Source organism: Cylas formicarius, unplaced genomic scaffold (assembly GCF_029955315.1).
Source record: "Cylas formicarius isolate icCylForm1 unplaced genomic scaffold, icCylForm1.1 PGA_scaffold_2__14_contigs__length_35257938, whole genome shotgun sequence".
Lineage (NCBI taxonomy): Eukaryota > Metazoa > Arthropoda > Insecta > Coleoptera > Brentidae > Cylas > Cylas formicarius.
Window position 1 is genome coordinate 35,208,319 of NW_026844319.1, and position 16,191 is coordinate 35,224,509.

At 39.4% G+C, this 16,191-nt stretch overlaps 3 protein-coding genes across 5 annotated transcripts in view; 1 reads left to right on the forward strand and 2 right to left on the reverse strand.

The window, feature by feature from the left end:
• LOC132698328 (rho guanine nucleotide exchange factor 11) overlaps positions 1-9,768 on the reverse strand; it is a 33,241-nt gene extending 23,473 nt beyond the window's left edge. For both annotated transcript variants that reach the window (XM_060664327.1, XM_060664326.1), the window contains exons 1-10: positions 9,466-9,768; positions 8,901-9,190; positions 8,694-8,806; positions 8,165-8,632; positions 7,910-8,098; positions 5,640-5,783; positions 5,366-5,578; positions 2,999-3,466; positions 2,656-2,929; positions 2,550-2,600 (exon numbers count right to left, since the gene is read on the reverse strand). In XM_060664327.1, the coding sequence (XP_060520310.1) occupies positions 2,550-2,600; positions 2,656-2,929; positions 2,999-3,466; positions 5,366-5,578; positions 5,640-5,783; positions 7,910-8,098; positions 8,165-8,632; positions 8,694-8,806; positions 8,901-9,190; positions 9,466-9,497 (2,242 nt within the window). In that variant the 5' untranslated portion in view covers positions 9,498-9,768. The remainder of the gene's footprint in view (positions 1-2,549; positions 2,601-2,655; positions 2,930-2,998; positions 3,467-5,365; positions 5,579-5,639; positions 5,784-7,909; positions 8,099-8,164; positions 8,633-8,693; positions 8,807-8,900; positions 9,191-9,465) is intronic.
• Positions 9,769-10,065: 297 nt separating this feature from the next.
• LOC132698222 (snurportin-1) lies at positions 10,066-11,495 on the forward strand. The gene has a single exon (XM_060664177.1). The coding sequence runs from the start codon at positions 10,416-10,418 to the stop codon at positions 11,361-11,363; it is 948 nt and encodes a 315-aa protein (XP_060520160.1). The 5' UTR covers positions 10,066-10,415; the 3' UTR covers positions 11,364-11,495.
• LOC132698220 (aspartate--tRNA ligase, cytoplasmic) lies at positions 11,450-16,095 on the reverse strand. 2 transcript variants are annotated; one of them, XM_060664176.1, is made up of 5 exons: positions 15,766-16,095; positions 14,367-14,625; positions 14,134-14,311; positions 13,618-14,081; positions 11,450-12,056 (listed from the first exon to the last, which is right to left on the reverse strand). In XM_060664176.1, exons 1-5 carry the CDS (start codon positions 15,887-15,889, stop codon positions 11,510-11,512), a joined length of 1,572 nt encoding a protein of 523 aa, XP_060520159.1. In that variant the 5' UTR covers positions 15,890-16,095; the 3' UTR covers positions 11,450-11,509. The 2 variants fall into 2 exon arrangements, with proteins under 2 accessions (XP_060520159.1, XP_060520158.1); XM_060664175.1 differs by having other exon boundaries at positions 14,367-14,628.
• Positions 16,096-16,191: the final 96 nt, after the last annotated feature.

A 16,191-nucleotide genomic window follows, 5' to 3' on the forward strand; every position in this document is an offset into this window, starting at 1 on the left:
CTTCATCCTCCGTTTTTTTAATTTCCACCTCCTTGTTTTGCTGCTCCGGCGGCTTGATGGTGTCCTTTTTGTTTTTGCCCCTCCGGGTTTTACCCGGTTTCGGTTTGTTTTTCTGTACGTCATCTTCGACGGGCGTCTGCTTCCTGGTGTTGGACGGTTTCCGCACAGTCATGGTTTTACTCTTCGTCCGCGATTCCGCTGGCTTTGACCACATGACGTCAGTAATAGCGGGGCATAACCATCGCTAGCTCTTTCGTTTTTTTATTTTTCGGACCCTCTCCGATTATCTGCTAAACACGCCCAGAAGAACGCGTCGATAACACTCTTATCGCGCAAAAATTCCACCGGATTTACGATTTCTCATATTACGTCGCTTATTTCCTACCGATAAATAATCTCTTGTCACCTGTGCTTGAACACAAAAAAAACAGACTGGCACTTGCCGGATACATAAAAGACGACACAAAAACCACAATTAACGACGCTTTCGCGCGTACATTATTCTAAAAAACACGTTAAAATAGACGATTAAAAAAAGGAACCCCTACAAACAACGTCCTTCGCCTCCCAAACATAACCTCAAACTGTAATCGAGTGACACACACACATGCATCAAAACACTTTCACTATTCGCGCAACACCTTCGACGTCGGGATAGGCCGTCGCAGCGGTCGTGGACCGATGACCTGTAATTACTTTATAATAGGCCGTTGAAAGGCTTGCGGAAAACAAAAATACGGCGAGGGCGTTTCCGTGCGCGGACGAACGGTTCGTAAACCCGCTTTGTGTATAAGTACCCATGGGACACCAACAATTACAACAATCGGACGGTTCGGTGTCTGGTCTCTAAGGTCGGCACCGTACGCCGCAATTTGTGCGAGGCCGGAGACTCGGCATTCGAAAGTGTACGATCCGGTCGAGCGCACGGAACACGCGACGAAAAGCCCATAACTATTTCCAAAGTAAGCCCACCGGTAGGACGTCCCAGATATTGCGGGGCGTAAAATAAAGATAAACGCGGGGCCTGTTCAGCAAAACTCCGCGTGCGCAACCCCCTTTACGTACTCGGGTTTCTCCGCTCGAGCTTTACCGAAGCCAAGTGCGGTCGGCGGCGTTGTCACGTTGAACTCCTTTCCGCGGGGAAAACGACCATCGGGTGATATGAAGGATGCATTTTTTTTTAGGTTTTCGGTGAGCCGACAACATTGCGCCGAAGTTCGTCACTCGTAACCGAAATTATGCAAATAAAAGGAATTGTTGGCGGTTTGCTGATTAAATAACGATTATTATTAGAAAGACCGGTGCGTTTAGCGCGGATTTAAACGGCGTTCGTCGCTTTTTATATCGAGCGCAATATCTACTCCCACGCAAACGATGAAGCAAAATCGATTGCCGATCATGAACTTACGATAAATAGCATTTCCGGAAATGCAACGAAAAAAAGAAGTACGACAAAAAACGGCTTGCTAATGATAAAAATCCCCACATTTAACATACAGTTTTTTGGGTACTCGTAAAAATTTTAATTGTGAACACCCCTTATAGTGACAGCATCTCCCCTGAAAGTGCATCGCGAAGTTTATAAGGTTTTTAAGTTAATTCTTTCAGAAACAATTAGCTTAAAACCTATACAACCTTAACATAAAAGAAATAGTATATTATGCAACAAGTGCGGTAAACGGAATTTGACTCACGAGTTTATTTGACACGAGCGGAGCTAGTTTTTAATAAACGAGTGAATTAAAAAGTTTACCGAACGTGTTGCATACTATACTTTTTCTACGACCGTTAGTTTTTAGGTACCTTTTCGTAAAACAACACGAATACATTCACTGACATGACCGCCAGAATTGACCAACGTCAAAATTCAATCGAAACTGACGTGGTAAAGTGACGCTTCCCGCACGCTAGATCGGTGGGTAATTAGGTATTTTACAGAGAGAAGTAGAAAAAGGAATTTATTGTGATTTACTCTCAGAGAAGATTCTTATTTCGGGCATGCGCAGTGGCATTGAAGTATCTAAAAGCTCAAAGGTCACAGTTTTTTGTGTAAACATTTGAATTGTGAATGCTGTATTAAATTTTTGCCTATGAGGTATGAGATATCAAAAAATTTTAGAAATAAAAGCAACAATTCTTTCCAGAACACTTAAATTCATTACAGCCAAGTAGAATTAATACATCCCCTCATAGTGAAAGCATCTCCCTCGTATGTGAATCGTGAAGTTATAAAGTTTTTAAGTTAATTGTTTCAGAAACAATTAGCTTAAAACCTATATACACTTAAGATAAAACAAAAGGAATTTATTCCGACCCGGTTTCAGAGGAGATCCTAATTTTGGGCATGCGCTATGACAGTTGATAATACAATTCACAGGTTACCAATATTCAGAAATGTCAGCGTAACCAAAAATGAACATCCAATATAATACTTCTCCAAAAAACTTATATACGCTATAAAAAAATAAAAAAGCAACGTATTTTTATGGAGTTTCCTTTACGATTCATTGACGCACAAAATAAAAAACAAAGTTCTTTTCTTAACTCACCGTGATGAGACGCGTCATCATGCTCCTCCGAGTGACGCTGATCCTTTTCCACTGAAAAGCGAAACGAAAACGTTCAAAGAAAACGAGATCATTACGAATGACTCACTCGATATGAAACTGGACGACATTTTCTTCGTTTTGCTCTGGTCGGCGCTGTCGTGGCGCATCCCGATAAACTTGCGGATGCCGCGGTCCTTCTTCAGGATGGGTCCCGGGCAACTGTCGTCGTAAAGCTTCACACAGTGCCGGTGAAGATTTATTAGACATACGGCGCACTGGTAACCCTGCGGACTGATACCGTAGATGATCTGGTGACAATTGTTGCACGGTGTCACCGAGTAGAACTGCTGCAGAACGAACTGATGGCTCAGATAGCTCAGCTAGAATAGAATGCAACTCAAACTCTTCTCTCTCTCTCTCTCTCTCTCTCTCTTAATTTTGTTTTATACCTTACGAGAATACCGCCCCATCAGTTTCGTCTTGAACGAACGTTCCTTGTTGACGAACGTCGGACAGCGTTCGGTGTCCTGTCCGGAAAATCGAAGGCGGAAGATCCGCGTGAAAATCGTCATCAGGGACGCGGCCATGAAGTAACGGTGAGGGTCGTAGTTTTCCTTGTCGATCTCGTCGAAGTAGGGCTCCATTTTCGGGAAGAACAGCATCTCGTACAGTTTCTGTTCCTTGACCTTATCGCCGTAGTACTCCTTGAGCTCGGTATCGGACGGGCCGTACATCGTGCCTAAGCCGGCCGTCCTCTTCTGTTGAAAATCGGTCAGTTGCCGCGTCAGTTCCTCCTTGGCCCGTGATCGCGCCTTCCAGAATATCTTCCGCATTATCTCCTCTTTCGCGTACTCTTTGGTTAGGTTGTCGTCGATTTCGCGGGCAATGTTCTCGTCCACGTTGTTCAAACGTAACGGCTACGATTTAACGCGATTGAAATTCAGGTTACGTTACTACTTAACTAGCGGATGTATACCGACAGATCGGGATTAGCAATTTTCATTGCGATAGTAGGTACCACCTCGAGCAAAAAAAACTAAGAAAATTTTTAGGTTGACAAAACATATTCCATGAAAATAGGTCTTTACTATCAAACTGAAAAGTCATATTTGTTCTAGTTTTTTTTTGCACGCGATAGTACCTACTTGCATGAAACAGATCTTATCGATGAGAGTTTAATGAGGTTTGTATTTAATGAAATGAAATACATAAATGTATACCTACACTATCATACCTACAAATCAAGCCTTTAATTAAAAGGCGGATGTAGGGATTTTTAAAATCTGTTTTTTGAACACATATAGCAGTCTCGTTCTTTTTATTTATTTTTTTATAAACTACAGATATATAAAACCTGTCTTTCTCAATAATAAAATACATCAAAGGAATGTGAGAATTCAATGGCTGCTTGGTTGAAAAGAGCTACTTTCACTAAAGAATGACAGAAAACCTGTCAAATATTAAAATAAATAAGAACTAAAAGTTCAGATTTTCACGAAAATATATATTATCAAATCAAATGTACATTTGATGAAGACACGGTGTTGTCGAAACAATTGTCATGTCATGAGTTAGGTTCAAGATATAGTATCTTACTCTATATTTAAGATATTTTAGGTTAGGTTTTTCTATATTTTTGCTATATTATATATATTATATAGCAACATTTTTTTCATATCTATAAGATAAAAAAATAGATATGTATAAAATGTGTTTTATTCATGGTATCAATCGGCAGTCCTTCACTTCTACCATCAAAAGCAAAATTTAAGTTTAAATATTAATTGGAAAAAACTTGTGCGTAACAAATATCGTTTGCTATTCCAGTGATGACTTCACCAATCATACCCAATAGGTTAATTCCATCACAATTATTAAATATTAAATCTTTATTTTAAGGTTATTCTATTGTACTTTGACTTAATTTTAAATTGGCGTGTATGGTAAATAAACGCTTTTGTTTGTAAAGTTCTAAATTTTAAGAAACAATAGGTTTTTTTTTTTTCATTGATTCGATGAACTTTCGTCTTTACTTAGACGGCTGTCCAGGGTTTTCCATAATAAACGAATTAATTAGACAATTTTTGCAAATCGTTTAAAGTCAACAAACAAACCCACAACCTCCTGCAAGTCGAGTTGGCAGGTTTAATGCCTTAACAATCGAGCCATCTTCCCTAGTATCTTATTTAATTAAGCGCTATGATGATGTCCATTTTATACCCCCGGCACATTAAATTTGGCAACGGCTTCTTTAAAACAAATTTATCTGTGCATATATATATTAGGTACTTTAAATATCATTGTACCTCGTTTTCTAATTTTATTAGATATTGTTATCGATATATTACTTTTGGAAAAGCTATCCTGCACATTTTATTGAGAACTTGAGCATAGCGACGCAATTACAGACTCTTTACTCGCGCCATTAAACCAAAAAAAAAGTTGATATCCCGAGTCAAGGCGGGAATGCTCCGCTCCTCCCGAGCTGTCTGTATCTTACGGCCAAGTGCAGATAACCTAACCGATAAAGTTGCTGGCTTATATTAAGTTGATGGTTCACTAATCGACAACAAATCTCCGTCACTAAACTAAATGATTTCATAATAATCAAAGGCGATTTCAAAGTTCCTTCCACTCGACGATAATAAGAACCATCTGACAACGTCGCGCAAATGTTTACCGGATGCGCGGCAACTCCACCGCTCTGCACTTGGAACGTAAATGTCACTTACTCCACTAGCAAATAATGATAATAAATAGTCTTCTCTCAAAATATTAATCTATTTTTGGACACAACACTTAAAAAAAAAACTTACTGCGCCCGGAACGAGAAAACACGAGTGGATTTCGAAGGCCCACTTCCGCATCTCCTTGGCGGTGCCCTCCTTGTAGAGGTCCGTCAAGAGGTAAAACAGCAGGCTGTGGGGGTCGGAATTGGACAGGACGTAATTCATGAAAATCGCGAGGTGTGGCAGATGCTCCCAGAGGCGGGACAGCGATTTGAAGGGCCCGTGGTCTTCGGCCTGGTCCTGAACGCGTATAAAAACTGTGTCAGTGGGCAGGGGCTTCACGATCTCGGTATAGACTTACTATCTCCAAGTCGGACATGTCATCATCCTCCATCGTTATGATGGGGGTGTTGACCGGGGAGGAGACGAACCCGCGCAGAAAGAGGTTACCCCCCTTTTTGCCGTTTGGGCTCGAACACTGGGTATCCGCCGGCTCCGACGGGGTCTGGTTGGATTTTTTTTTTCGGGGTTAGTTACAAATAATATTGTTTAGATATGGATAATAAGAACCAACAATCAAGCCGCTGTGCTGTCAGGAAAAGCTATATATGAGTCTATCCCCAAATCTAACCCCAAATAAATCAGTGACTTCTTGCAGTAACAGGTATTTTGCATTCAAGCTTTCGCGGTTAATAATGGTCGCATTCAGCGGACGTAGCAAAGCGCTCCCGGTACGTAGCGGTAAAGATTGCGATTGGAAGCGTGTTGGACATTTGAATCTACAAAGCCGTAACCGAAACATGTGGGGTGGGGCCATTTTTAGTAGCGAGTTATCGGTAATGGTAGAATTTGGTTTTGAAAGAGGTGAATTTGATCAAGGTGAATTGGACTGTGATGGTGATTATGACATTCCAGCATAATAAATATATTTTATTTGTTCTTATTTATATTGTTATTAGTATTTAAAAAATTTACAAAAAAATTGTTTTCAGGGTCCCAACGTGAAAGTTTCCTCGAAAACCTCTGGAGCTTTCGAAGATCCTATCAAGGTATGTCTTTTTTCAAACAAATGGTAATCTTTTTTAAATGCAAACTACACTCCCATGAAATAGAAATTCAATTTTAAGATTTTTGAAGAAATGTATTTTCACTAAGCCGAAGAAATATTGGATAGGAAATGGAGAAACTTTAAAAAAGCCTACACAGGCATCAAAGACAAATAGAAGGAAAACTGGAAGGGGTATTATCACCAATTTGATGAAATACATAGGGAGAACAAAACAGAACAAAAAAAATAAAAGCATATAACATGTTTTATCTACAAAGAAGGCTGACAAATATCGATGAAGCTCAAGTACAAGAAATTAAGGAAAGAAAAAATTTTTTTTATTTATTATGTGAATTACAAAAAAAAAGAGCAATAATTGAAAAACACATTTTATTTGTTATAAAGGTATATTTGCTATTTGGTTCCTCTCCTCATTTCCCCTCTCATCTGCAATATCTACTTCCAGGTGTGGTAGCTCCTCATTCTAAGATAATTAAGTCTCGACGACTTACAAAATGTCATCCTACGTAATGGTTTAAGATTTCTTTTACCTTTTGCAATTATTATAAAATGAGATCAATAATTATAACAAAAAATATTTAAATTTAATAATAAGTTTAATGATTCCTGGAATTTATTATTAGTGTTATTAGGACGTATTACAGTTTATGAAAATTAAACTTCTATGTTTCCCGTTAAGCGACGACTTTTAAATGTACTTTTACTCTCATCTCTGATAAATATAATAAATGTATTGGGCACCGCTGTTGACGTTTACAAATAATACAATCTACCATTCTGCTTGCACTCTTATAAAACTCACGTCTAAGTTAGTTTCTGCAACATACACAGTTTTAGTTATTTAGAATTTGATAATTTGAGTACTGTTTTGTTGAGCAGATGTATTTTAAAAGGAAGAAGCTATTTCACACCATCTACATTTGTGCCTCTTTTATTACACCCTTTATTACACAGGTTCGGGAAACAAGTGCGCTGCTGCCAAATTTACGGGAAATCTCTGGGTACTTTTTCGGACCGGAAAGTAAATATTCGAATACACTGCCGAAATTTAGCGGATGATATTTTTATCCGTTTTAAAAAGTATGCAATGAATTTACAAAACGTATCACAGATAAGCGACTTGCAAACACAATGTAATACTTAAACACAGTCTAAAGTATAAGCAAGAAACGATATTACCCGGATAAACTACAAAAAAGGGAAATTTCAGGTAAAATGTAGATTCTTTTTAAATGTCAAAGAGTTTCAATGCACCGCAATTCGTGGGTGTTAAGTCAATTTTTATTTAGTACTCTTCTAATTTTAATATTGAATATGAAAGCACCCACAAATGTTATCGACTTGGGCTAAACGGGGTTATTGTCTTGGGGCTTGCAGAAATGTAATTGGCCCTGTTTTCCTTAGATTATTTTGTAACCAAACACTTTATTTTTAAATTTGAAACTTTTTATAGTTCATGTAGATCTTGCTATGTTCCTTATTTTTGATATGGGCTTGACCCTTGATTAAATAAATAAATAAATATACATTACAGGGTAATTGCATCACTATTACATACATACCTCTGTCCCCAAAAACATCCTCTCCGTCCTGCCGCTGTGTTGCTGGTTGGAATGGTAAGGGGGCGGCGGCGTGCCCGGTGGAGTCCCAGGCCTCTCCCAAGCGTCGGCGCTACCCGTTCCCCCGTTATCCGCCACATTGTTCCCTTCTGGGCTTGATTTGGTGATGCTGCTGTTTTTGGTAGTCGGCGACTGAAAAAAAAAAAAAAAGTAGGGCCCCCTGCCCGCAGACCCCTAAGTCACCTGAAAAATACTTACAAAACTGTCCATTAGCGAGGTCAGCGTCGCGACCAAGGGATAAGACATCTGTTTGTCAATGGAGTTGACCGTGTCAGACTGGGCGTCGCCGTGCGGTGGCGGGTAATTGCGAGGCGGTAGGGGCGGCGGCTCGTCGTTGTTGCTGTTGATCTCGTTGGTTAGGAACATAGCGTTTATATCGAGATTATTGTCCATCACGTTGGTCAGTCGGTTGCGTTTTGGAAGCAGGGGTGGCGGTTTCTCCACACCGCAGCCGCTCCTTGACGCATCGTTCGTCTCCAACAACATCCGCAAATTATCCTGTAGTATCCTGAGATTCTTCTCCACCTTCGCGAGTTCCGACGTCCGTTTGTCTTTCGAACCAATCACCACCTGGCCTCTTAACTTTTCCAAATGGTGCTGCTCCTTCTCAATCATCAGCCTGTAATACTGCTCCTTCTGCTGCTGCAGCTTATGCTGCTTCTCATTCTGAAAAAGTGGATAACCTCAGTGACCCAAAGTTTACCTGAGACGCTCGGGGATTTAATACATCTACTGGTTGCGGTCCCGTTATCCTCTCTGGCGAAGTAACTACTGATAACCTAGATGGACTGTGTTGGCTTGGACTGCGTTGTTGCACGGTCAGAAGCACCTGAACGGAAGCTGGAATGAAGAAACGACAGTGAAACTATTGATTATCTTGATGTTTTGGTAAAATTTCTATATAAAAGCTTCAGGAAGGCATCACGCTCCTTACACTTGATTAGATCGACGACCTCCGTGTGCGTGGACTGCACCACATTCTTGCCATTGACCTGGATAATTTTGTCGCCCTCCTGGAGCCCCGCTTTCTCCGCCGGACCGCCTTCCTTGACGCTCTGGACGTAAACAGGATTGTCGCCGGACACTTTCATGCCATAACCGCCGCTGTTGCGGTTCACCACCACTTGCACTATGTTGTTGTAATTTTGTTGCTGATCCATGGCGGGAAAATGCCTCCGAGGAGTGGGAGGGCTCGTTAGGGTGTTTAAATTGTTAGGGCGGTTTCTTTAACAAACAATTATTATGCAAACCCAAATTACGAACGGAATCGTACAATGGAAAAATAATTTAGTCTATTTGAATAGCGCAAATGCCATCGAGATCGCGTTAAACACTAGGCACTGTTGCCTAATCCGCTACACAAGCGATTGCTATGCGGTGAGTCGGTGCAACAAGTGTTTTAATCGGCGCAGCAGTCGTTCGAGACCCCTTTAAGGCCGAGCTCGATTGAAAGCGCCCTAAATTGAGATATTCCTCGCCAACGACTGTAATATGCTTACCTGTCTCCGGTTCGTCCCTTGCTATCGCCCATCTGCGTTTTCGAACCAAATGACACCAAAATTATCCTATTACCTAGACTTCATTATAAGCAAGCAGTGCAATTCCACAACACAACAAAACACCCATGGGCTTTGTTTCGCTACATAATTTTGGCAGTGATTTGCAGATTAGAAAAAAAGGCACGACCTAGGAAAACGCGAAGAATTCCACGGATATCACATCTATCGACAACTTTTGAAAGCATAACACTGACCACTTTTTATTTCCACACAAACCCAGATGAGCTAATTGTCAAATATAACACGAAAAATTAATAAGAGTCTTCTTCTTTATTGTTAATAGGTGGTCTTTGACCCAATGTATTAAACTGTCTGAACTGTGTACTCTCCGCGAATAAAACAGGATATATTAAAGTGTTTGCTTTTTACAAAACTTCTGAATTCCTCCTGCATCGGTTTTTGCTTAGTCGAAATTGCTGACGTTTCGTCAATCATCCTGTTGGCTTCTTCAGAGCTTGACTGAAACTGTTTTTCTGAGGTACAGTCAAGCTCTGAAGAAGCCAGCAATTTCGACTAAGCAAAAACCGACGCAGGAGGAATCCAGAAGTTTTGTAAAAAGCATTACAGTAGTCTCTGGAAGTTTCTTTGAAAAATTAGTAGTGTTTGTTTGGGGTTGAAGTTGAAAAGACCGTTTCGTATATCCAACGTTTCATTACAAAGACGATTATTGATTCATAATTTATTTTCAATGTGTTTGATATACTATTCGCTTATAAACGTTGTAATTGAGGAATTGTTATGCGTTCTTTTTTGTCTCATTCTTTGCCAATGTCAGTGAACTTCAGCGTACATAACCACACACAACAAGTCGATTCTTTATTCTTTCGCAAGTTCACTTATTAGACGATTCTGCTATGTCGTCGACGTAAATAAGTAAGTAACTAATAAGCATGGAGGCTAGAGTGGAGATACCTTCAAGCATAGAATCAAACTTTTCCTCATTGTACAAATACTCAGGTAAAAATGCGGAAGTATCGCAGCAGGAACGCCGCGACCAATTTTTAAAGGAGCAGAAAGAAAAACGGCACAATTGCGTCGATAAATATCGGGATTTGACGCAATTTTTTGGGGAAAATGATGACACGGAAACATCGGCGGAGCCGATGGAGTGCGAGACCCAGGTTAAAAAGCGGCGAAAACCAATGCCCTTTTATTTAATGAAATCGGAATGGTTTTGTTACATTCCAGATGACCTCGCCGATAATTGGGTGGTAAAGTTCGTGCCTGAAGGATTTCGAGTGTTAGTGCTGGCCAAGAATCACCGTACTGAGTGCTACAACGAAAAAGGCAAAATGATGACCTTAAAAACTTGTCTACCTGGCGGCGGATTGGACAGGAATAACGGTGAAACAGTGTTAGATTGTATATATAGCAAGGCAAGCAAAACAATTTTTGTGTTGGATTGTTTGCGCTGGAATACAATGCTGATGTTAGACAGTGAAACAACCTTTAGATTTTACTGGCTCAAGACAAAATTCGATGAGAACGTGACATACACCCAATCCAATAGGGGACACAAATTGGAACTTTTGAATTTTGTACCTGCCCAAACGCCACTGATTCAAGATGAAATGTTCAGACCAATGGTTATTGAAGGGCAAAAAGTGTTATATGACGGTGTCGTTTTCTATCACAAAGAATCCCATTATGTGCTGGGCGAAACTCCACTAGTAGGTTGGCTGTTTTCATACATGTTGCCAGAAAAATTGAATATTGATGTTTTGCCAGAGAATATGGCAAAAATGCCTAAAAAATACAAGTGCCTGGAAGAATATTTGGAAAGAAAATACAAAAAGGCAGAAAAAAGGCGAGGAGAATTGAAAATGGAGGTTTCCTGAATGGCCAAAAATGTGTTTTAACTTGTTTTCTGTCTTCGTGTTATGTTTTGCTTTTTATTTACTGTTGTAAACTTTTATAGGGTGAAGGCGCTCAATAAAACAGAATGATTTAAACTAGGGAACAATTTAATGATGCCAGCATCTGCTTAAGGGGTGACCCGCTTAGGATCTCGGGGAAACATTGAAGTTTTCCTCACGTTATCCAATCCCAAATACAACATGACCACCCTCTCCAACCCTATACCACCTCCCGCATGCGGCGGACAACCATACTTGAAAGCATCGATGTAAGCAGCTATTTTTGATAAGTCGATATTGTGGTGTTTTGCCCGCTCAGTCAGAAACTCAGGGTCGTGTATCCTCTGAGCCCCGCTCAGTATCTCTTCGCCCCTCATGAACATGTCGTACGAGTTGGACGCTTTGGGATCAACCGGATCGGGCATGGTGTAAAATGGTCGCACTGCCAAAGGATATTTATCCAGGATGTAAAAGTCGGTGTCGTACTTGGACTTTACAATTCTTCCTAGCAACTTCTCGTCGGGAGTGCTCAGGTCGTCTTCTTCGCCGACTTCTACGCCAGCCTCCGCCAACAATTTTCGCCCTTCGTCGAATCGCAACAGCAGCGGCGGTTCAAGGAACGTGAATGGTTCTGCGGGGTATTGTTGATTCACTGTGTCGATCTCTGTGCTGAATCTGAGGACATAATTTAATCGACTTTCGTCTCTACCGGCAGTTGATTCACATATTGATAATACAGGAAAAGAAATGTTGAAAAGGACCATTTAATATGAGCACTTGCGGTTATTGGAAATCTAGTTTTCAGCTAATGACCTAGCATGGTCGCTGACAGTTCGTAAATTCGACAGATTTCAAATTTGGATGTAGCATTTTCACAACATTATTTTCTCAATATAGGCCCAGACTTCCTACCCATACTGGAAAACCCAATTCAAAGTAATACCTGGACAGAATTTGATTTTTCTTTTATTTGACATCAGTCTCAGTTCTGCATCAATCCCTCCTTAAAGTTCTTTTTATTTCGGACCATTTGACAACGCCACGAAAATTTTGATCTGTTGAGATTTTGTGCATATTACGATTTTCAAATTGATTTATTTTTAAAATATGAAATGGACAATTATCTAAAGCCTATCTAAATTTGGTCTTAGGATTGCTTTTAAAATTGAAAATCCCATAGGACATTTTTTAAAAAACAATAAAACTAAGTTACGAAAAACTAAAGAATCCAAACATAATAGGGCGTATAAAAATAAAAGTTCGGATTATAACTATGCCATTCATTTAAATTCAGAAATGCACAAGTTTGATGATAATTTTGATATTTTGCATGATCAACCAAAAAGCAAAAAACTAAATTTGTGGGAAGCTATGAAGATTAAGAAAATGAGATATTGGAATCTATCTACTCATTGGCCAATTGGATTTAAATTTAAATTTATAAGGGTACACGGCTAATTAAAAATCTATTACTACCTGTTTATGTACAGTGAATCACAGCTTAAATGAAGCAGTCGCTATAACAAAAACTAACTGGTCCGAATATCTCTTTATTTATTTGGAAAGACTATGTCTCTTTGGCTGTATCCATTTCTGTGATGAGTAATAATTAAATTTCTCTCATAAATTGTAGTCCCAAGACACATTAAAAAAAAAATCGTTTAACTGAAGGAAAACGTGTTTTAAATTGTCAAACTAAAGAAAAAACAATTGAAGTAATAAATAAAAGCCTTGGTAAATTTGAAACTGATAAGTTTTGACCCGATTAATATTGTATATAATTTAACTAATTCTTTATTGGCATATTTAAGACAAAAATTAATTCACATTTTTTAGAAGGCTCTTTACTACTTTCTTTCAATAAGTTGTTTTTTGCCAAATAAATAGACGGTCAGACCAGTTAGTTTTTGTTATATCGACTGCATCATTTAAGCTGTGAGTCACTGTATATAGGTGTTGCCAAAACAGCTCTCATAAAGTAAGAACTATAAAAATCTGACCATTTTTTTCGTGGCTTCGTTTATTGTATTAGTTATTGTGTGATTCAGATCAGTTCATAGACATTCCTTACGTTAACAATATGGTTTTCTGTTAATTCCGAAACTGAAGCTGCAAAATACCTGGCGCCATAAAAAGATTCCTCAATGGAAACTTATCATGCCATTAAAGAAAATATTCCGTGTGGTCAATAGTACTTATGTAACTCGTAAAGCACAAGTTAAGCATATGAACATACTGGTCCCGCAATCCTTTGAATATCTCTGTGAAAAGATCGCCTATGGTCAACATAACCTCGTGGTAGTGATATTTGAAGGCCATTTCGAGATCGAGCCCCGTGAATTCCGTCAAATGGCGATGAGTGTTAGAGTCTTCCGCGCGGAACACCGCCCCAACCGTGAACACCTTATCGAAGTCAGCTGCTATCGCCATCTGTTTGTAGAGTTGCGGGCTCTGCGCCAAATATGCAGACCCCTTGAAGTAGCTGACGGTAAACACGTTCGCGCCACCTTCGGAGGCGGCAGATATAATTTTTGGGGTGTGGATTTCCACGAAACCCCGTGACGTCAGCGCGTCGCGGAACAGGCGACACACTCCCGCCTCCAAGCGGAAAATGGCCTGATTGGTGGGCGTTCTTAGATCCAGTACTCTGTTATCCAACCGCGTGTCCTGGTTGACTCGGATATTGGGACCGTCTTCTTGCTGAAAAGTGAACCGCTATTTTGAAGGGCAATCCCGGTACAAGAACTCTAACCTCCGGCTTTTCTGGTCTGCTAGCGTCCTCAATTTGTAAAGGCAATTGCGGGACGGAAGCTGAAACTACCCAAATCTGGGACGCGACTAGTTCCACATGACTCTGGGTGCAGGAGGTAATGGCTGATGGAGCTTCCTTTACGACTGCCTCTAAATCAACAATGCTTTCCTTAGAAATACTGGAAAAATCACAGGTTTAAAGGTTAGTTATCGTTTGAGGGCGCCAATTTTTACTTGCTCGAAAACTTGACCATGGCTTTCGAGATGGTTTCAGAAACACTGACCAAGACTTGGACGGTGAAATTGCGTTGGCGGAGTACGACAAAACATTGCTTGCCCTTGGCCCTTGAGGTATGCACTCTGCCACGTACCCAGACGATCGTGTTGTTTTTGGAACGGTCCAAAGTGCTGGCGTCAGTGAAAGTGCGCTGCACAGAACGCGGCTCCGAGCGGATTAGAGGAAGGGTGCCGTATTTTCCCACCGAGACATCTTCTGCTAAAGTGTTCCTTTACAGTTAGGTAATATGAGAAAATTGCAAAAAAAAGAAAACCCTGCATAGCAGTTTTTTGTCACCCGAGTTTCCCATCCAGCGCAACCTCAGAGAACCTCAAAAACTCTCCTGAATGAAATCCTCATCGTATCAGAATTTCGCTTCCCGAAAAATATTATTATAGGATTCATTGGTCATTTTTTACAAACTTTTGAATTATGTATAAAACAAAACAAAAAAGGTTGTATTTTAAAACTATTAAGAAATATTCACACAAAAAAACTGAATAAATAGAAGTAACTGAAAATTTTCAAGGGATATACAGCAGTCACTAAAAATCGGTAAAATTAAGTTCAGTAGAACTAGCACACCTGATAAATTGTTGCACATGATCACTTACTTGTTCTGATGAAAGTGACTTCGATGTACGCATATGTGTATGCAGTGTCTGAAATAAGGTCTACCCTAAAAGTTAAATAGAAAAGTTGCATTGTTTCATCTACACTTTTTAATTTTTTCATATCTACAAATTGTTCCCTTTATCTGGAGTAAATTCCAGCTTTCATATTTTTAATAAAACTTCCTGTATTATTATATAATGTCCTACACTTAAGTCTATCCATTTTCAATAAATCTTGATAATATTTGCAGGCCCTAAAATAATTAACAATTTCCCCTATAAGGAAGCATTAATTATTTAATTTTAATGGATATTGTATGGAAGGCCTATTGTCACACATTGAGTGGAAATTTTGAATATAAATTAATACAGGGTCATTAAAATTGAAGCACAAACATTAGATTATAAAATAGTAAAATTAAGGTGACTATCTAATGTTATTTAAAGCACTCTTATAGGAAGAATTCAGTAATATAAAGGATGTTTTATTTAAAATGCGAATGCTGGTATGCAATACGAAAAAAATAAAAATTTAGATGAAACTATGCAACTTTTTTGTTTAACCTTATTTTCTATAGTTCATGGTTCCTGAGTTAACGGTTTAGGGAACCTTATTTTGGACATCCTGTGTACACATTGCCCCTAGGCTGCTGAGGGTAAACCACAACTATCTCATATTTAAATTAAATCTCAGCCTTTAAATGGAACAAAAGTTTAAAATAATGGCAGAGACTTAACATACCCTCCGGTTGTTCTGTATTGCCCTTTTCACTCTTATGTTCTGCCTTTTTGGCGGCCTTTTCCGCTTTTTTCGCTTCCTTCTTCGCTGCCTTTTTGCTCTCCACCTGGACGCCCTCGTCTACCATTCTATACTCAACAAAATTTACGAATATTATAAAGTTACGAAAACTTTAATTGCGCCACAATTTTAATAAATCAAGTTGGAAATAGTTTGACGATCAATAAAAAGGACCGGCACGAGAATTTAAATACCACATGGGGAGCCTGATATCATTAACAACAAAATCCAACCTAGAAAGTAGAAACGTCTTTTAAGAGCAGCTGACTGAAGATTACCAACTTTTATTCTGCGCCACAGTAAGTTTCTAATAATGATAAAATACGAGGTTAGCGCCAAAATTTCCCGGCCTGACTAGATGCAGCTCCA